We start from the raw sequence: 18,045 nt of genomic DNA, 5'->3' as shown, positions 1-18,045 counted from the left end.
CACTGCAGGATGACAGTCACCCCACCTCAGGGAGCTCTCAGCAGAGCCAGCTCAGGGGTCTCCAGGAAGGGGAGGGTGATGGGCGAGGAGCCTGCAGTTACGGGAGGCTGGGCCTCGGGGACAGGCTCACAGACCCCCCGCAGGAGACCCCAGGGCTGGGCAGGGGCCCTGAGAGGGCGGAGGAGGCCGCCCAGGCTGATCTCTGGCATGGGAATGGGTGTGGGCAGAGGGCTCTTGGGGCCTGGGCATGCGAGGGGAACCCCGGGCCAGCGGCCCCCCAGCGCACACACCCACAATTTGGGGGCCTGCAGTGGTGGGGGCCCCGGAGCCCTCCCAGACCCAGGGGCCGGCCGGGGCGCCCATGCCCAGCCTGTCCCCGAGCACGGAGACCCTCCCTATACCCTGATGGCCAACTGCAGATGCAGGAACAGACAGGAAGAGGCGCAGTGGCCACTGACCCCGCCCCTCCCCGGCCTTTGTGCTACGTGGCCCCCAGCCCCGTTCCCACACTCGGTGCCCCCAGGGTCACACAGGCACAGAGGCTGCAGAAGGAGCGGCCCCTACCCTGCACAGGCAGAGACCCTGGGCGGCTGGCTCCTGTCACAGGCCTCGGGGGTGGCGGGAGCTACCAGACAGGTTTCATCAGGGGTTGGGGTCCAGCATGTCCCAAGATTCAGGATGCCAGCCGGGTGTCGGCCCCGTCGGCAAGCTCAGCGTAGCCCCCTGGAGGTGACAGCAGGGTGGGCCCAGCTGATGGCCCCAGGAGGCCCTCCCCCCAGCCTGCAGGGCCTTCCTCTCGGTCCCACCCCTCCCCTCTGGGTCTCATCCAGAGCCCAGCCTTGGTTCCCACCAGATGGCTCTTGGGGGAACTGAGGACCTGGATCACACGGGCCTGGGGACCCCTGCTCCCAGTGGCCCACTTCTTTAGGAAGGATCCTGGGCTGGCGTGACAGCCGTACCCACACCCGCGCACGGACGCAGGGCTGCCTGGTCACCAGCCGTCTGGTAGTCTGCCACCATGCCTGCCCCACGTGGGACTCTCATCCTCCCGCAGGGCTACCAGGGTCCCCCTTGCGGTCCGAGATGTGTGCTGAGGCCCTGGGAACAGCCTGGGCCAGGGGACCTGCTGGTCAGCGCCTGGGGAGGTCGGGTGTGTGAGTCCCCAGCCCAGCTCCCGCCAGGCGCCCATCCAGGCACCCGGCTCCTTGCTCCTTTTGTGTCTGTCTGCGGGGAAGGTGCCCCGGGGCCCGGCGGTCAGGGCCACTCCCCTCGGGACCCTGGTCCTCACCGTGTGCTTCTAAGAGGTGCTCCCATGTGCAGTCTGGGGGCCCCCCCCGGGATGTACCTCCTGGATGTTGACGGATGTTCACTTCTTAAAAGGGCCGAGATGCTTCAAGTCAGAACGCAGAGGACGCAGACGCCTGACAGAGGACAGGCGTGTAGCCCAGACAGGTCACAGTGCAGGGTGGGACGGCGGGCACACTGGTGCACAGACACACAGGATGGAGGGAAGAGTCCACAGCCACGGCCAAGACGCTGGCCCCAAGCCAGGCTGGTGTGACATGGCCTCAGGGGGAGCTAGTGCAGGCCAGAGATGACAGGCCTCTTGGAGCTGGAGGGAGGGGCAAAGACCATGTGGGCACCCTCGGCTCTGTGCTCTCAGGCCCAAGGTCAGTAAGACACCTTGGGCTGCAAGAGGACAGCCAAAACACGAAGTCTGGGGTCTCCCATCCTGCTGCCCTGTGCCCCCCTGGCCCACGTCAGTGCCACTCTCTGAGCCCCAGCCACGGAGCCAGCAGGAGCCACTGGCCAGAGGTGTCAGGCCAGCTCTAAACCCGCCGCTCAGTGGGCTCGAAAGAAAGGGGAGGGAGGGCGGGGCGCAGATGACCTGCCTTCTGAGCGAGGGGCAGGCGATGCCAGCCAGGCCCGTGGGGTGGGTGGGGGAGGGCACCCATCTCAGTCCGAGGGTCCTGTGGCCGGGGCTGGGGCTGGCGGAAGGGCAGAAGGCGCACCCTCCCCCAGATGTCTGACATCACAGCCCACGAGTTAAATCACATGAAATGCAGACTTCAGGGTCCGTAGATAAGGTTTTGTTGGCAGCAGCCCCGCCTGTGTGTTCGTTCACACACTGCCCACAGCTGCTTTCGCAGAAACCAAGCAGCCCTTCCAGGAAAGCCCCCGCCCCCCACCCCGCTGCTGGGGTCGGTGGCAGGGATGACCGGGCCCAGGGGCCAGGCTGGCATCTAGCAGGGGAGGTGGTCTCTTCTTCCTTTTGAGTACTGCCAGCTCCAAAGCCAGGGGGCCTGGCCCAGGATAGCGGGCCTAGCTTCTGCAGACCCTCTGTCCCCTGAGCCCCAGATGCAGCAGGCAGGACAGGCTCACCAGCCTTGGGGTCAGGGGCCAGAGGCAGCCAGCCCCTCAGGGCTGCAGATGGAGGAGGCCCCAGGGAGCTGTGGATTGGGTCTAGGGAGGGTCCTCAGGGTGACAGAGTAGGGCCTGCCAGGCAGTGACTACTCCATCTGTGTCCGAACAAGGCAGGGGCCTTTGGGTCGATGGGCAGTGCAGTGGGTGCCCTGTGGGTGGGCAAGCAGCAGGAACAGGCCTGTGTCACCCCCACTCCCACCCGGCCACCTGCCCTCCCCAGCCGCACGGGTCAGACCGGCTGGGGTGTGGGGGCACCCCCTTCCCAGCCCCTCCCAGGCAGCCCCACTCTCCGCCCACCCGCCACCCTGACGGGGCCACTGTGGGTGGAGCTTTGCTGAGAGCCCATCATCGGGTACATCTGGGACCAGCACAGACCCCGAAGGCCTCCACAGGGGAGCAGCGTGGCAGGTGGATATCTGGGCAGGTGGGGGCCTAGGTGTGCCCCCCAGCCAGCCAGGGGTAGGGCAGGGCCTCGGGAGAAGGAACAGTGCTCTCCTCCTTGGAGCTGGGGGAGTGGCGGGGCAGAGTGCAGTGCGGGGGGCCCCCGGGAAGTGGGGGGCTGAGCTGGGTAGGGACTGCTTCTTCTTCCCCCCATCTCGGCAGACGCACTGCACCAGGCACAGGCGGCAGTAGAAGAGGGGGCCCTCTCCTGCTTGGCCTGACTCAGTGGCCCTGGAAGGTGCAAGAAGGGGGAAGGGCCAGGGGACGCCCGCCCTTGGGCTCAGCCCCGCGCCCACCCCTCCACACTGCCAGCGCCCTGACTCGTTCCAGCCTGCTGTCCACACCGGTCCCTCCTGACCGCACCGGACCCCACATCACACCCCAGCTCCTGCAGCACCTGAGCCTGCAAGCCCCAGTTTATATGTCACCTCCTCCAGGAAGTCCTCCAGGCCCCCAGCCCAATCCTGGGAATACCACCACCCTTTGGAGAAGTACTTTGGAGCCCCCCTCTCCTTGGGCTGAGAGCACGGGGGGCAGGACTGTCCCCTGGCCCCCTGTGCAGGCCTGATGTGAGTGGGTGACAGACTCCAGGCTGCAGGGCTGCCACCTGCTGTCTGAGGGCCCAGCTCCACTTGTCGGTGGGAGGAGGACAACCAGGGCTGCCCCCAGCCCGAACCGCATCGGCCCCTCCCCGACTTCCCCAGCCTGCCACCCCTCTCTCCGCCGGCTGGCGCCCGCCCCCTCCCACACGGCCCTGGGCAGCCGAGGTCCTCCGCCCCCGCCCCCGCCGGCGCGGGAAGGCTGGCGGGCGGGCGGCCGTTTGCTTTTGAATCTGGGCCGGGCGCCCTGAGTGGCCCTTTCAAAGGCCGGCGGGGGCGGGGGCCGTTCCCAGGCGCGCCCCGCCCTCCGCGCCGCCCCTCCTCCCGCTTTCCCACGCGCCCGCCGCCGGCGGTTCTCACGGCCCGCGCCCCTCCCCCGTCTGGGAACGGCTCGCGCCTGCCGCGCTGGGGGTGCCCGGGAGCCCCGGGAAGGGGGCGCCTCCCGGGCTCATCGGGGACGGTGGAGGGGTATGGCCACCTGGGAGGGGCTTCGGGACCACTGGGAGGGGGCTGTGTACCGCCTGGGGGTGTGCTCGAGGGAGGGGTGCTATGTGCTCGCAGTGGGGTGCTCAGGGGCCACAGGGGAGGTGTATGTGCCGCCTAGGAGGGTGCTGGGGCTGTGGCGGTGTGGACGGTGGGGGGAGGGGGAAAACCAGCTAGTGGGGATAACTGGGGGCCACGGGAGGGGGCTGTGTGCTGCCCAGCGTCTTGCCAGGGATGGGCGTCAAGGGGGATGTGCTGCCTAGGGGGAGGTGCTGAGGGGCCAAAGGGGATGGGGAGCCACCCCAGGGCCTGGGTCCAGAGGGCATCCTCTGGCCCAGGTTCTGTTTGATTTAACCCAGGGCACGTGCCTACCCACCCACCCTCACCTCACAGAGAGAGCTAGGGGGTCCTGGCCATGCCTGCCTGGGGACAGTGTGCACTGCCCCTCGTTGGGGTCTCCCCGCCGTGGGAGCACGTCCGGGGCCTCCCGTGCAGCTCTCTCACTCTCTCTGTTCCTTCTATGAGCCTGGGAGGGCTGGGTGCCGGACTTGGGAAATGCAAGGACAGACCCCGATAAGTGCGAACTTCAGAGCAGAATCCCATGTTTTATCTGAAATTCACATAGTGGTCCGCGTTCTCCCTGGCCCCCCTGGAGGGGGGCTGTGACTGTCTTGTGTCAGAGTCCAGGATGCGAAGAGAAGCGGGGGACTTGGCCACCTGTCCAGGCCCAGTGGCTCACACCCCTCTGTCTGCCTCAGTGGACACTGGCCCCGACCCATCCAAGTGAGCCGGACGTGGGGTCTCATTCTGATTGGCTTTAGATGGCCTAAGCTGGGCTGTCAGTCCGGCTGTCGCCATGCAGCGGGGTCTGCACGTCCAGGTCCTAAGTGGGCCCTGGGGCGGGGCTGGCACAGTTGGAAGGAGAAGGGGGTGAAGGCTTGAGAGGACCAAGGTACACAGGGCAGGGGGTGACCAGTTCCCAGGCCATAGGCCTGCCGGCCCCAGAGAGCCTGAGGGAGGGGCTCAGGCCCTCCCCTGTGTCCCTAACCGGGGTGGCCCTAGCCGGGCAGCGCGCCTCAGTCAGGCCTTGTGTCGTCCAGACTGCGTCCCGGACACCATGCTTGTCTTTCTGCCCGGGGCACGTGGCTTTCCTCCCATTGTCCCAGATGCCACTGTCCCCTCCCCATCTGCTGGGAGAGGCGGACTCTCCCGGTCAGGACTCCTCCCACCCCAGGAACACACCTCCGGACCTCCACCCCCACCCCCACCCCCCGTGCGGGGCACTGCAAGCTGCTGGGCGAGCACTCAAAGGCACATCCACTCACGCAGGCCCCTTGTCCTCACGTGACATGCCGGGTCACACAGGCTCCGTGTTCACACGCCTGACTCACGCCCACACGTGGACACACTCAGCTGCTCCAAAGCTGGTGCCCTTGCACCCCGAGGACTGGGTGCTTCTGAGCCACACGCCTGCGGAGTGCCAGTGCACACGCGTGTGCCCGGACCTGGCGCTGTCAGGGTCTGTCACACACTGCAGGCCCCGGCACCCGTGGCCCCTGACCCCCCAGGGTGCCGACAGCGCCAGAGGCCCATCCCCCGCTCTGTCTGCGGAGACATTGTCCCGGCCCCACAAAGGGGATGGACCGTGGCCTGGTGGGGGAGGGGCCGGGCCTCTGGGAACTGACCTTCCCGGGCCTGGGGGCAGGGCGGGCACGGGGGGGGGGGGGGGGGTGTTGGGGGGGGAGACCCTGCAGGGCTGCCATCCTAGGTCTCCAGCAGTGGGGATAGAGGGCCGCAAGCCTGCTTCACAGGTCAGAAGAGCACTGGCTGGGATCTTAAACCTTCCCAGGCAGGCCCCATCTCAACCGCACACCTCCCCGGGGGCCTGGGGCCTGGTCCTGCTGCCCCAGCTTGTGCCCCTGGCTGGCAGGTGGGGGGGTTGGACCCTGCAAGTGCCTGGGGTCTCCGCTGTGACGGGAGGGGACACAGTTCTCCCAGACCCCAACCCAGTGCCAGGGCCAGCAGGGCCTTCCTGGGCCAGGCCAGCTTGTCTTGAAGGAGGCTCACAGCCCCACCCCCCGGGCACTTGGGGGGCAGCTGACCCAGGACCTCTCGAAGTGTCGCCAGACAGCGTGGGGGAGTGAGGCGCGGAGCAGCCACCTAAGTGCTTCCTCCGCGAGGTGTCAGGCCCGCCCCCAGGCCGGGGGTCTTTCACACCAGCCCTTTGTCCCTGGCCCTGCACCATTTGTTGGGGGCAGCTCTGGGGGGTCATGGTGCACAAGGCAGCCCTGGGAGGCCTCTGGACCCACCGGTCTCAGGACCTCAGGCAAGGTGGGGCAGGGGGTGGCGCTTGGCAGGGACCAAATGGGCCATAGGGCCCTGGGAACTGACACTGGTGCCCTGCAGCTCCTCTGGCACGAGTAGGAGACACTTGCCGAGTGTAGGTGTGTACGGGAAGGTGCCAGAGACCCCGCCACCCCACGCTGGCTTTTCTCGCCCAGTGGCCGCGCGGGGATGATGTTTATTTTCCTCTGTTCTTCTATGCTTTGCTGTAAATTTGCTCGAAGTGAGCGAGAAAGGGGCCACTACTCTAGAGCGTGTCACAGCTCCTCAGCCCAAGCCCCCTTCCGCCCTGCCTGTGGGGCCTCCTGGGGCCTGGGTACCAGACTGACCGTACCTCACATCCCACTGGGTGGTGGGCCTGGCCTGCCAGGGAGTATGATCAGGCCGGCTGCTGGCTGGGCAGGGAGCCTTGCCCAGGTCCTGCTCAGAACTGGGTCCCTCCACTAGGCTCCCAGCCTGGAAAGGCCACTTCCTGCCGCCCTGTCCCCTAGGGACCGCTGGTCCTCTCTCACGCCCTGTGCCCTGGCAGCCCCTGGTGAGGCCCATCTCCCACCACGCCCCCCTCAGCACCCCACTCGGGGAGGCCCGGGGCTGATGGGGGTCCAAGCAGTTCGCACGGCGCTGCTCTCAGCCCTGGCAGGGGCTGGTGGGCTCTGGGCAGGAGTGTGTGCGAGGCCCCTCCCACCGCACTCTGTGGCCCAGTCCGGCCTGCCTGTGACAGCCCTCTCCCCACTCCCAACACCGGTGCACCAGCCGTCCACTACCTGGTGGCACAGCAGACACCACGGACCACGGCAAGTGTGCGTCCACGGCTGGTGGGAGCAGACATGCCTGGGGACACACAGTTCAGGACAGACCCCGTGACCTCGCCCCTGCTCAGCTCTGGCTGCGCTGGAGACAGTCACTCCCCGGGGAAAGTGATGGGTGGGGGTGGGATTCCTGGGCTCAGAGCTGAGAGCTGGCCTTTTCATGGGCATGGCTCCCAGCACCTGGGAACCGACCCCTCAGCCCTCCAGCTTCCCCCTCCCCAAGTCCCAGTCTTAGAGGAACGGAGGGTGCCAGCTCGCACACCCGCCAAGCCCAGCGAAGGGCTGGGGGTGCCTCCCAGGAAAGTGGCCTTTCCTGCCCTCCTTTGACCTGGGGGGAGGGAACAGGCCGTAGAGGGCGGGCCACCAGACCTGGCCTGCCTGGCTTTGGGTCCTGGACCACCACCAGTTCCCTGGGCCAGTCCCGGCTGGCAGCCCAGCCCCGGAGAGGCAGCCTCACACCATGGGGTTGGGCATCACGATGGACGTTGGCCCCAAGCACCCTTGGAAGCTGTGGCAACCAGGCATGCAGGTGGACCCCTGGGACAGAGGAGCCAGGAACCTTCCCAGCCCCTCCTGCCCTACTCACCTGGCCGCTCCCACCCAGCCAGGCTCTGGGGGTGGAGGCCTGCCCTGCCCCCAGGCTCCCAGGCTAGATGGGGGCAAGGAGACTGGGCGGGACCAACAAGACCACACTGTCCACCCGTCCAGGGAGCCCACGGCCCCCCACTGGCATCTGCCCAGATCTGCTGGCATCCGAGGCTGGGGTCTGCACACCCCCTGCAGGAAGTGGACCTGGCTCAGACACCACCTGCACGCATCCCCTCGGCTGGGGGCTGGCGGGGTAAGGACCCTGCCAGGTGTGGGGTCCTGGCCAGCCAAAGTGTGACCGTGAGCAAGCTACTCAGCCCCTCAGAGGCCCCTTCTCCACAATGGGAGGTCAGGGGCTCCGTCCCTCTTTGCGTGGGGAGGGTGATGGGTGTGCGCTCAGCTCCGAGCCCCATAAGGGCAGGGCCGCGGCCACCCACAGCAGGTGGTGAGGCAAGCGTTGCTGGGCCGTGAGGTGGACAGGAGATGGACAGGGAAGCCCTGGGTGCCAGGCCCTCCTACAGATGGGGACCACAGGACTGGGGGTGGGCAGGTGGCCCAGAACCGGCTTTTCCAGCCGGGAGTGGGGGTGGGGGCCAGGGTGGCAGCAAGACCCGACAGTGGGCAGCGGCCGTGGGAAAACTAGCACCAGTGCTTCCCGAGGGTGGGGCCGGCCCTCACGGACAACAGCACCGGGCGTTTGTCTGCGCAGTGACTCAGCGTGAGCTGGCGGCCCCGCCCAGGCGTGCACACCGCTGGTCCTGGGAAGGCTGGCGGACCCCTTGCGGAGGACCCCACCCCACCCTCCTCCCGCTGAGCCGTCCCTCCCACACCTGCTGGTGCTGTCCCCTCGGGTGGCCTGGACAGGGAGAGCCTGGGCCTCTGTGGCAGGCAGCCCAGGGCAGCGGCCGGAGGCCAGACGGCCCGCCTTTTCTCAGCTTCTTCCCCAGCTGGGCCTGGAGTGACCACGGGCCTGACCTGCATCCTGGGCTCTGCCCTCACTCCTGCCCCAAGAGCCCCTGGACCTGCCACCAGGAGGGCAAAGCCCACAGCCGTCTCCCTGTGCCGGAGGCCAGCCCAGAGTCTGGCCGCGGTCGGTGGGGGGAGGCCCCCAGAGAGGCCCAGGGGAGGGTCCTGCGTGAGGATCAGCCCCGCCCCCCCAGCCCCCCAGCAGAGGCGGCCCCGCCCTCTGGCGCCTGCCCACCCCCCTGCCACCCCGGGCTGTGATGCTGGAGGTCAAGCAGTGAGGCCGCAGGTAAAGCAGGCTCCGTGATGAAAGGCCGTGGGAAGAGGGGGGGGGGGGGGCAGGGCAGGAGCCCTCTCCTCGCCCCAAGCCCGTGGCTCCAGGAGCCCATGGCCACCGCCTACTACCCACCCCAGGCACTCTGTCGTCCAGGGCACTGATAGGGCTCACCAGGTGAGGAGGGGGCCCGGAGCTGTCGCTTGAGCACCCATCACGGCCCCTCCTCCCCATGGACAGGCTCACCCCCCCTCCCGTGACAGGATACCTGCATGTACCCGCCTGGGAGCTGGGTTTCAGCGGGCGCCCGGGCCCCCCACCCCATCTTCTTGCCTCGCTCTGGGAATCCTATGTCCAGACCTGACACCCCGCCAGGCAGTGGTTGTCATGGAGCAGCCCCAGGGTGGCCACATTGCAAGGGCAGGATGGGCCCCACAAGCCCCACCCCACCCTCGGGGACAGTAAGGTCAGTGCGGCTGAGCCTGCTACGTGTCCTTGACCCGGACTCTGCCTGGAAGCGAAAATGGCTTTGCTCCTCTGCCCCTCACACACTCGGTGCCCAGGCGCAGGGCAGGCAGCAGGAGTCATCAAGAAGCGTGGACGGGCTTCCTTGGTGGCACAGTGGTTGAGAGTCCGCCTGCCGATGCAGGGGACACGGGTTTGTGCCCCGGTCCAGGAAGATCCCACATGCCGCGGAGCGGCTGGGCCCGTGAGCCATGGCCGCTGAGCCTGCGCGTCCGGAGTCTGTGCTCCGCAACAGGAGAGGCCACAACAGTGAGAGACCCGCGTACCGCAAAAAAAAAAAAAAAAAAAAAAAAAGCGTGGACACTGAAATGGCCCCGGCATGCCCCAAAATGGGCTGAGGGGTCAGAGCAGCTCTAGGGCCGCCCACCCTGACCCTTTGATGCTGGGCCTGCGTCCCCCACCAATGTTGATCCATCTCAGGGGGCCCAGGTTTGGCTCTGGATTTGGGGAGGACAGCTGGGTGATGGCAGAGGCCTCTAGCATCTTAGGACTTAGAAGAGCCTGCCCAGGGCCCACTTGGAGCCCATGCAGTCAGGGAGGGCTCCCAGGAGGTAGTGCGCCCCATGGTCTTGCAAGAAGAGGAAGGGAGGTGTCGTGCGTCTCTGTGAAACCCCCTGGGCAGACCGAGAGCTGCAAGGAACACAGGGCTGGGGCTGGAGGGACAGAGGGCACCTCCACAGACTCAGCACCTCCTCCGTCCCTAGGCTTGCAACTGTCACCAGTACCTGAAGGTCTCCAAGGATGTAATGAAGCAGCTTGTGTGGCTCAGCAACCACCCAGAAGGCCCTAGCGGTACAGGTGAGTGTGCCTCGCTCAGGAGAGGGCTCCGTGGAGTCTGTGGGCAGTGGCCCAGCTGCTGGGTGCTCCCAGGGCTAACCTCCGGGGACGGCCAGGGAGGTGCCGGTGCCAGGGTGGGGGTGTGGGGGTGGACAGTGTCCAGGGCCGGGACGAGGGTCGCGGCCTCTGTTCCCCTCTGTGTGGTGTGCAGGCCACTGGTCCAGGAGACCGGGAAGCTCCAGCACTCAGGGCCCCCGGGATAGTGTCCCCCCCTTTCTCTGCAGTGGGCCCTGCTTAGTCACCCCGCCCCATACGTGGAGCGCACCCGCACACGGACGCATACGTGTATCTTGCACGTGAAGACACACACACGCTCACGGGCACACGCGCTCTCACGTGTGCCCGTGCACACTCGGTCACACGCGCACACAGGTGAACGCACATGGGCAGAGCACACGTTCACCTGCGTACGCTTGCATCGCTGGCCTTGCCAAGTAGCGGTCTGAACGTAGGTGAGCCTGGGTGCACAGGAAGGAGGGCGAGCCCCGCTGTCCGCCCCCATTCAGGGGCCCGGCCTCAGTTTCCTTCCATGGAGGGCGGGATGGGGTGGCTACAGAGGGCATCTTGGGGCAGCCGAAGGGGTGAGCTTGAGGCCAGGGTGCCTCCGGGCCCCTCTGCACAGCTGGTGTTCCTCCAGCTGTCTTCTCACTGTCCTTCGCGCCTCCCTCGGAGATTTGGGGCCACCCACGTAGTGGTTGAGCTGTCACGACGGCCTGTGTCCGGCCCTGTGCAGCTCTCAGCTCTCCACAGCATGGCCAGGATGTGCTGGAGGCTGGGGGGAGGGGCAGGGCACAAGCAGCGCCCCCCACGGGGCCCCCCCGGGTTCCAGCCCCGCTGAGCCCCCGACACTCCACCCAGAGGCTCACACTTGTCCTGGGCAGCACCCTCACGAGCTGGCAGGTAAGGGCTGGGGCCAGACAGGCTGTGGTGCAGCAGGGAGGCCAGACGGAGGTCATGGCCTCGCTGGGCTCCACGGGGGCGACAGGGCTGGTGTGGGCGCCTCATCCATTCAGATCTGGCTGCGGTTAATCTGGAACCATCTGCAAAGAAATGTTTGCCAAGCAAATTACGAGGGTCAACGGGCCTGGGGGACGCTTCTCCCACCTGCTGGCCAGGGCTCCTCGGCCGTCGCCGCCTCCATCCCGCACTGGCCCCTGGCTGCTGCCGGCCTGGCCGTCACACCGTGCCCTCAGTGCGGGTGGGGCCCTCCCGCAGGGTCAGGAGGAGGCTGCCTCCCAGGGTCTCTCCCATACCCTGAGCTCCAGCGGTCCCTTGGGCCCCTGCCCGCACACCGACCTGGTGCTGGCTGGTTGCGAAACTCCCTCCTTGGCAGTGGGCTTATCTGCTCATCGCCACCGACGGGCCGCCCCCACCCCACCCTGCCCGCCGGTTCTCAGGCCCCCAAGTGCCCTAATCGGCCGATCTTACGCCCAGAACATGGTTCCCAGGGACCTTTGAGCCCCAAGAACCTCCCAAGGTGTGAGTTCCCGTGGGAGGGGACTGGGCTGGCGCCAAAGCTGCTTGGTCCCCTGCCCTTTGCCTTCTCTGCTGGGGGTGGGGGAAAGGCTGGGCACTTCAAGGTGCCCTGTGGGCGCTGGGGCTGCCAGTCTATCCTCAGAACAGACCCTGACATCCTTGATTGACAGGTGACGAGGCCGCCCAAACCGAGGATGAACGGGAGACAGGTGAGCCCTGGGAGCACCCGCCAAGGACACAAGGGGCCCTGGCATCTGGACCCACCCCAGGATGGGGCAGAGGGGACCACTCTGAGGGGATGGTCCCTGTGCCCTGGGGGGTTGGGGGGCAGTGTCAGGGAGGGCTGGGAAGAGAGAGGGGTCAGTCGCCTGTGATCCAGAGGTCCCTGGGTAGGGGAGGCAGGGTGGGGGGGTGGCTAGGGAAACGGAAGGAGGGGCCCGTGGAGAGAGGGGTGGGGGCCGCATGCCTAAGGGCGGGGGCTCAGGGTGGCTGCTCCGCCTGTCCAGGCTCAGCCCCAGAGGAGGCCCCTGGGGGCTGCACCTACGAGCCCTCTTGCCGCTGGCTGGAGGAGGAGGACCTGCAGAGCCGCGTGCCGGCTACACTGGGCGACGGCACCCGACTGCAGCTGTCGGGGGTCCCGGCAGGCGTGCTGCGGAGGCCGGGGCTGCGGCATTTCTACTGCTGCACGGGCTGCGGCAAAGTCTTCTGGGAGGGCTCCCACCTGGGCCGAGTCGCCGAGAACTTCCGAGAGGTTCTGGAAGGTGTCCCCGGCTCCCGCGAGCCGAGCAGAGCCCCCAGCCCAGCCAGCAGCCCCTCCTGAGGACTGGGCCCACGGCCCCGTGGCCTGCGTCACTCCTGGGGGCCCAGGCAGCCGGCAATAAAGTGGGAAAGCTGCACGGGTGGTGGTCGTGGACTCCCGCTGCTGGGTACCGTCTCACCCCATAGCCCCGAGCGCGCTCAGTCCCTCGCAGCCGTCCCGGGAAGACGGAGCTTTCCTCGCGGGCAGGAGGCTTGGACCCTGAGCCAAGAACTGCCCAGCGCTCAGCAAGGAGGCATGCCTGGAGGAGGAAACGGCCTGGGCAGAGGCCCGAGGGCCGCACCGGGGGGGGGGGGCTCCCCAAGTCTGCTGGCGCTCAGCGGGGCTGGAGGGGTGCAGGACAGGTGGCTGGGCCCCATGTGCTGTGTGGTCCACCCACCTTGCTGTGGCGGTACGTGCCGGCCCCCGCACCACTCACTCCCCGCAGTGGGCCCAGGGCCCAGCCGGGCTGCCCTCGAGACCCTCCTGGCACTTCAGACTCCAGTGAGCACGGATGGGGGTCCTTCCTAGGCAACAGGCCCCGGCTGGGCCATGTCCCCACAGGGCGTCTTTCCTTCACGCAGGCTCAGGGCTGGGTGGCCTCCTCGCGTGAGCGAGACCAGCAGTCAGCACCGTGTTGGAGGGCCCTGAGTACATGTGCGTTTGAGCCTCCATCCTCCCAACGGCAGGAAGTAGCTGCTGCCGCCCCCACTCCCAAGGGAAACGAAGGCTCAGAGCCAGTGCCAACACCCAGAGGGCCCACAGGGCCGGGTGGTGGAGCCGGGTCGGGGCTCCTGCGAGCAGAGGGCCTGGGCACAGACCCGTCTTGCCCTCGCCTGCCTCCTCCTGGCTCACCCCCAGGAATGCGCACCCACCCGGGCTCACATCCCTTTCCTGTCCTTCCTGCCCCGGGGCGGAAACCAGCTCAGATTTGCTGAGGAGCCAGGCGGAAGCCTCGGAGTGGCGGAGTGGCGGGGGCCTGGGGGCGGGGGAGGGTGCCGCCTCTCCCCAGGGCGGGGCACACCTGCAGGCCCGCGGGGCACGGACGGTGCCATGCCGGCCTCTGCCCCGTCCCTATGTTCCTGACCACACAAGGGTGGCCAATGCCTCTGAGCCCCCCAGGGTGCAGCCCCCTGCTGGGTGCCCGGCACTGACCCACTCAGCTCCCCAGCAACCCAGGGGCCTGCTGGGCCAGGGCGTCGCCCCACAGATGGAGAGAGGAAGGCCATCCCAGGGACATGGGCTGCGTGCGAGGGCCAGCTCTGCCACTGAGCCAAAGGGGCGGGCAGGGGTGCCAGGGTGAGCGGGTGCCCACCAGGGCGGGGACCCTCTGCGCTGGGGTGCTGCTTCCAAGAGCGGGACCTCCAGCCGCACGTCCTGTCCTGGGACGGCAGCCCCGTCCACACTCCTTCCCCCCGTAGGGTTAAGAGGAAGCAGCCGGGGGTGCCGGCCCCGCTCCCCAGCCCAGCTGCATCCTGGAGACTCTTCTGTGACCCGAGGCCCTGGTGTCGCAGCCGGCCCTGGACAGACAGAGGCCAGAGCCAGGGAGAGGCCAGGACCACAGGCTCAGGGAGACGAGGCCCGTGTCCTTCCAGGCCCGCCAGGCAGGTCCGGCCCCAGCTCCACTCTGCCCTTCCCCCTGCACAGCCCTCTAGGGAGAGGAGAGGACAGCTGACTGGGACCTGGTCCTCACGCCACGCCCGCCCCATCCAGCTGGGCTTCCCGCCTCCCCACCCCTCTGCTGCCCAGACTGGCTGTGTCTGTCCAGGGACCCTCCGGGCTCACTCGCTCCCTGCCAGCCCATCCTAGGCCCCAGCCCCCACCCTGGTCCTGGCCCATCGGGAAGTGCCTTCCTTGCCCCGTGACCGCTTCAGGCCCCTTTCTGGGCTAGGGGTCAGACGCCAGGCCGACAGGGTGGGCTGTGGCCCCGGTGCCAGGCCTGCCGCTGCAGCGATTGTCTGCTGCAGTTCCTGCCCCGGGCGTCCTTCCTCCGCTCAGGCCGCCGCTGGCCCGGGGCTGAGTGTTTGTTATTTGATCTCTATCCTCTCGGCCCTTCTACCAGGTGTCTGGGCTGCTGGGAAGAAACACTCTCCTCTTTCCCACGCTCCCCGACACATTTTAATGAATTAGCTGGAAGCCCCGCCCCCACTGCCCGCCTGCCCGCTCACCCTCCCACCCCTGCCGAGCGCTTTAAGGTGGCCACGGGCCTCGGCCCAGCTCTGGCCATCGCCCCTTCCACACTGTCCTCTCCCGGCCGCCCCTCCCAGACCTTCCCAGCCTTGGGGAAGGTCCCCAGAAGGGGTCCCCAGAAGGAGGTGTGAGCCCTCTCCAGCCCTGGACTCCATCCCACCATGGCCTTCCAGGGTGTCACCCCTGGGCCAGCTCCCAGGAGGACAGGGGTCCAGCCTTGCAGTCAGGGTTGGGTCTGTCCCCCCAGATCCAGGTTGAGGGCTTCTCCCTCAGAGCCAGTGAGCCCCCTGCCTGTTTGTGGAAGTGACCACACCACCAAGGAATGCCACGCACATGGGAGGGGCTTCTCTGAGCCCCAGGACTGGGTCTGCAGGGATGAGCCTCCTGCCCCCGCAAGGCATTTGGAACAAACGTCCTCCTTTTGGACATGTCCGTCAGCAAACATGGGCAAGTGCTTCCTGGAGCCCGTGCCCCACATGTCCCTCTCCCTGTCCTGTCCTCGAACAGGGCAGCTCCTGGCACATGGGGCGTGGACCAGAGCGACCCCGAGAAAAACTACCCTCAGCCGCGGTGGAGCAGAAGCCACGGGCCTTCCATCGGCTCCCCGTGGACAGGTGGACAGGGTGGCCATCACCCCAGCCCCACAAACGAGCAGCGCGTTGAGGGGGAGGCCCAGGTGGTAGCCGGGGCTACACCTGTCTGACCCATGCTGCGAAGCAAGGGTGGGGCGGGCAGCGACCTCAGGCTACGCTCCTGTGGCCACTCCAGCCGCACCGTCCCTGCCAGGGGCACCGAGCTGACGATTTCATGGCTCGAGGTGGCGGCCGCGCGTTCCCACACTGAGCTCACAGGGGCCCTTTGTCTGACGCCCGCCAGGGGTGTCAATGGGACTTTTCTCCCAGGCTCTGCTCCCGGACCCAGCGGGGTCTCCAGATGCTCTTCTCCAGGCCAGGGGGCCTCAGCCCACCTGGGCTGGGGCTTCTCTGTGAACCTACCACCTTCTGGGGACGGCCCTGGGCACAGCCAGGCCCTGGCGGATACACAAAAACCACAGACGTGACTGGAAGGAGGTCCTGCCCTAGACATGTCCTCAGAGCTCCCTCCCCTCCATGCTGCTCCAGGGAGCGGCAGGCAGGGGCGGGTTGCCCAACAGGTCATGGCCTTGCACAGGGTCACACCTCCCCCTTCCAAGGGTCCCTGCCCAGAGGTGACCGTGGGCCTGGGTGCACAGAGCCCAGGACAGCCTCGGCTGGGCCTCCCTCTGAGCCATGCCTTGACTCTGGTGCTGGGGAGGTGGTCATTTCAGCAGCCACTAATCCAGGCCCCCTTACTGCACCCAGGGACACGTCCCCACAGGATGAGTGGGGCAAAGGAGGGGCTCCCAATAGGGGCACCCACGGCCAGGCCAAGCACAGCCCCGGGCTTACCCACCTGCATAGTGGAGAGCTCCTGGGGGTGGGGGTGGGGGGTTAGGTCTGAGCAGAGCAGCTGGACCACCAGCCTCAGGAAGAGAAGAGCTAAGCAAGGGGCTCGGGCGGCCCTCCCTGGCCACTGGAAGGACCCCGAGGGAGTCAGCCAGGGTCAGGCCCGAGGTCTTGCCCAGTGTTTCCTTCGGTTTGGCTGCAACTCCTCCCAGGTCACGGAGCAAGGTGAGAGCTCACCCTGTGAGTCTCGAGGCCTGGGGGGCATGGGGCAGACACCCACCGAGCTCATCCCCAAACAAGGCCTAACAGGGTGGTCTTCCCGGCCAAGGCCCTGAGCTGCCTCCCCAGGAATTCCCAGCAGCCTCTGGAACAATCCCAGTGCCTGCCCCAGGCCTACTGCTCCGAGATTCATTCCTCCTTAATTTCCAGCGACCACGGCGGAGCTCTAGACTGTTAAATCCTATCGAGGAAATGGGGCCGCAGTGTTGGAGTGTCAATAAAAGATGCGTTTACTGTTTGGAAATGAGTCATTTCCGAGTTCTCTTTCAGAGCAGCATTGGCACCTTCCCTGGGGCTGCTCACCTGGCCAGGCCTTACTGGTCCCGTTCGTGCTGATGGGGGTGGCCCGGGAGAGCGCGGCAGGCCCCCACTGAGGAGCCCCACTGCCAAACCGCCCCCAGCCCTGGGCCTCCGCACCTACAGACCTGCTTCTTCCCCGGGCAGGGCGGAAGCCTCAGGGCCTGGCCCCTCATGCCCGTCAAGTTAGGGAGCAAACTCGGGGTGACCCGGGTCGCCAGGGGCGCCGTCCTCGAGCGGGAGGGCCCCGCGTGGCTGAGGTCACACGCCCGAGCTCTTCGTGGGGGTGTCAGCCTCGTGGAAATGCGTCCCGCGGGCCGGGCTTGGCGGGTCTCGTCACCGCGAGCGCCCGGGGTGCTGGGAACGCTGAGGGTCCGTGGCCAGCGCTCCAGGAGAGCAGAGTGAGACCCGGGATCTCTACCCAGGGCCCCCGAGTCTGAAATGCCCGCGAAGACACACCCAGGGGAGGCCGCCCCCGGGTCCCCTCGGGGTCGCGCTCGGCCCTGGGCCGGGCCTGATCTGTCCTCACAGGGAGCTTGGAATTCCCCGGGTGGCCGGAGGGAGAGTGGGCGGGACGACGGTAGAGACGCGGACTCTCCCCACCACACACACACACACACACACACACACACACACACACACACACACACACACACACACACACACACACACACACACACACACACACACACACACACACACACACACACACACACACACACACACACACACACACACACGCCACCTGGCTCCCGGCCCCGTGCGGCCGGCGACCAGCGCCCCCTGCCGCGCTGCACAAACCCCCGACACGCCCCCGCCCCGCCCCGCCCCGGCACCGCCCCCACGCGGGCGCCGCCCAATCGGCGGGCCGCCGGCGCGCGCGTCACGGGCGCCCTATTGTTATGCAAATATAAAGGAGGTAAAAGTCGCCCAGGCGCGGCGGGCGGGTGGGCGAGTGCAGCGGCGCGTGGGGAGGCGCGTGGGGGCCGCGTGGGAGCCGCAGCCGGAGCGAGCAAGGACCGGGAGCGCGCGGCGCCGCCGCCCCGGCCCGGCCGGCCCCGCGAGCGCAGCGCCCGCCCCGGTCGCCCGCCCGCCGGGCGCGGCTGGATGTGGCGGGGGTCCCGCGGCGGCGGCCCCTGGCCCCCATTGCCCGGAGCGCCTAGCGGCGGCGTGCGGGGCCCAGGGGCGCCGCGCCCTCCATGCGCCGCGGCGCGCCCCGAGGCAGCCGGGGGCCCGCGCCGAAGCCGCCGCCCGCGCTGAGCCCCGGCCCGGCCTGCGGCCAGCGCCCGGCGGCAGC

General features: G+C 67.8%; 1 protein-coding gene across 1 annotated transcript in view; it reads left to right on the top strand.

The window, feature by feature from the left end:
• The window catches only part of EXD3 (exonuclease 3'-5' domain containing 3), a 62,299-nt gene extending 49,717 nt beyond the window's left edge, over window positions 1-12,582 (top strand). The window contains 3 exon segments of the mRNA XM_065879998.1: window positions 10,154-10,247; window positions 11,933-11,971; window positions 12,269-12,582. Coding sequence (XP_065736070.1) covers window positions 10,154-10,247; window positions 11,933-11,971; window positions 12,269-12,582 — 447 coding nt within the window.
• Window positions 12,583-18,045: the final 5,463 nt, after the last annotated feature.

This window comes from Phocoena phocoena, chromosome 6, assembly GCF_963924675.1.
Source record: "Phocoena phocoena chromosome 6, mPhoPho1.1, whole genome shotgun sequence".
In the NCBI taxonomy this organism is placed as follows: domain Eukaryota; kingdom Metazoa; phylum Chordata; class Mammalia; order Artiodactyla; family Phocoenidae; genus Phocoena; species Phocoena phocoena.
This window is presented reverse-complemented; position numbering and strand designations above follow the sequence as displayed.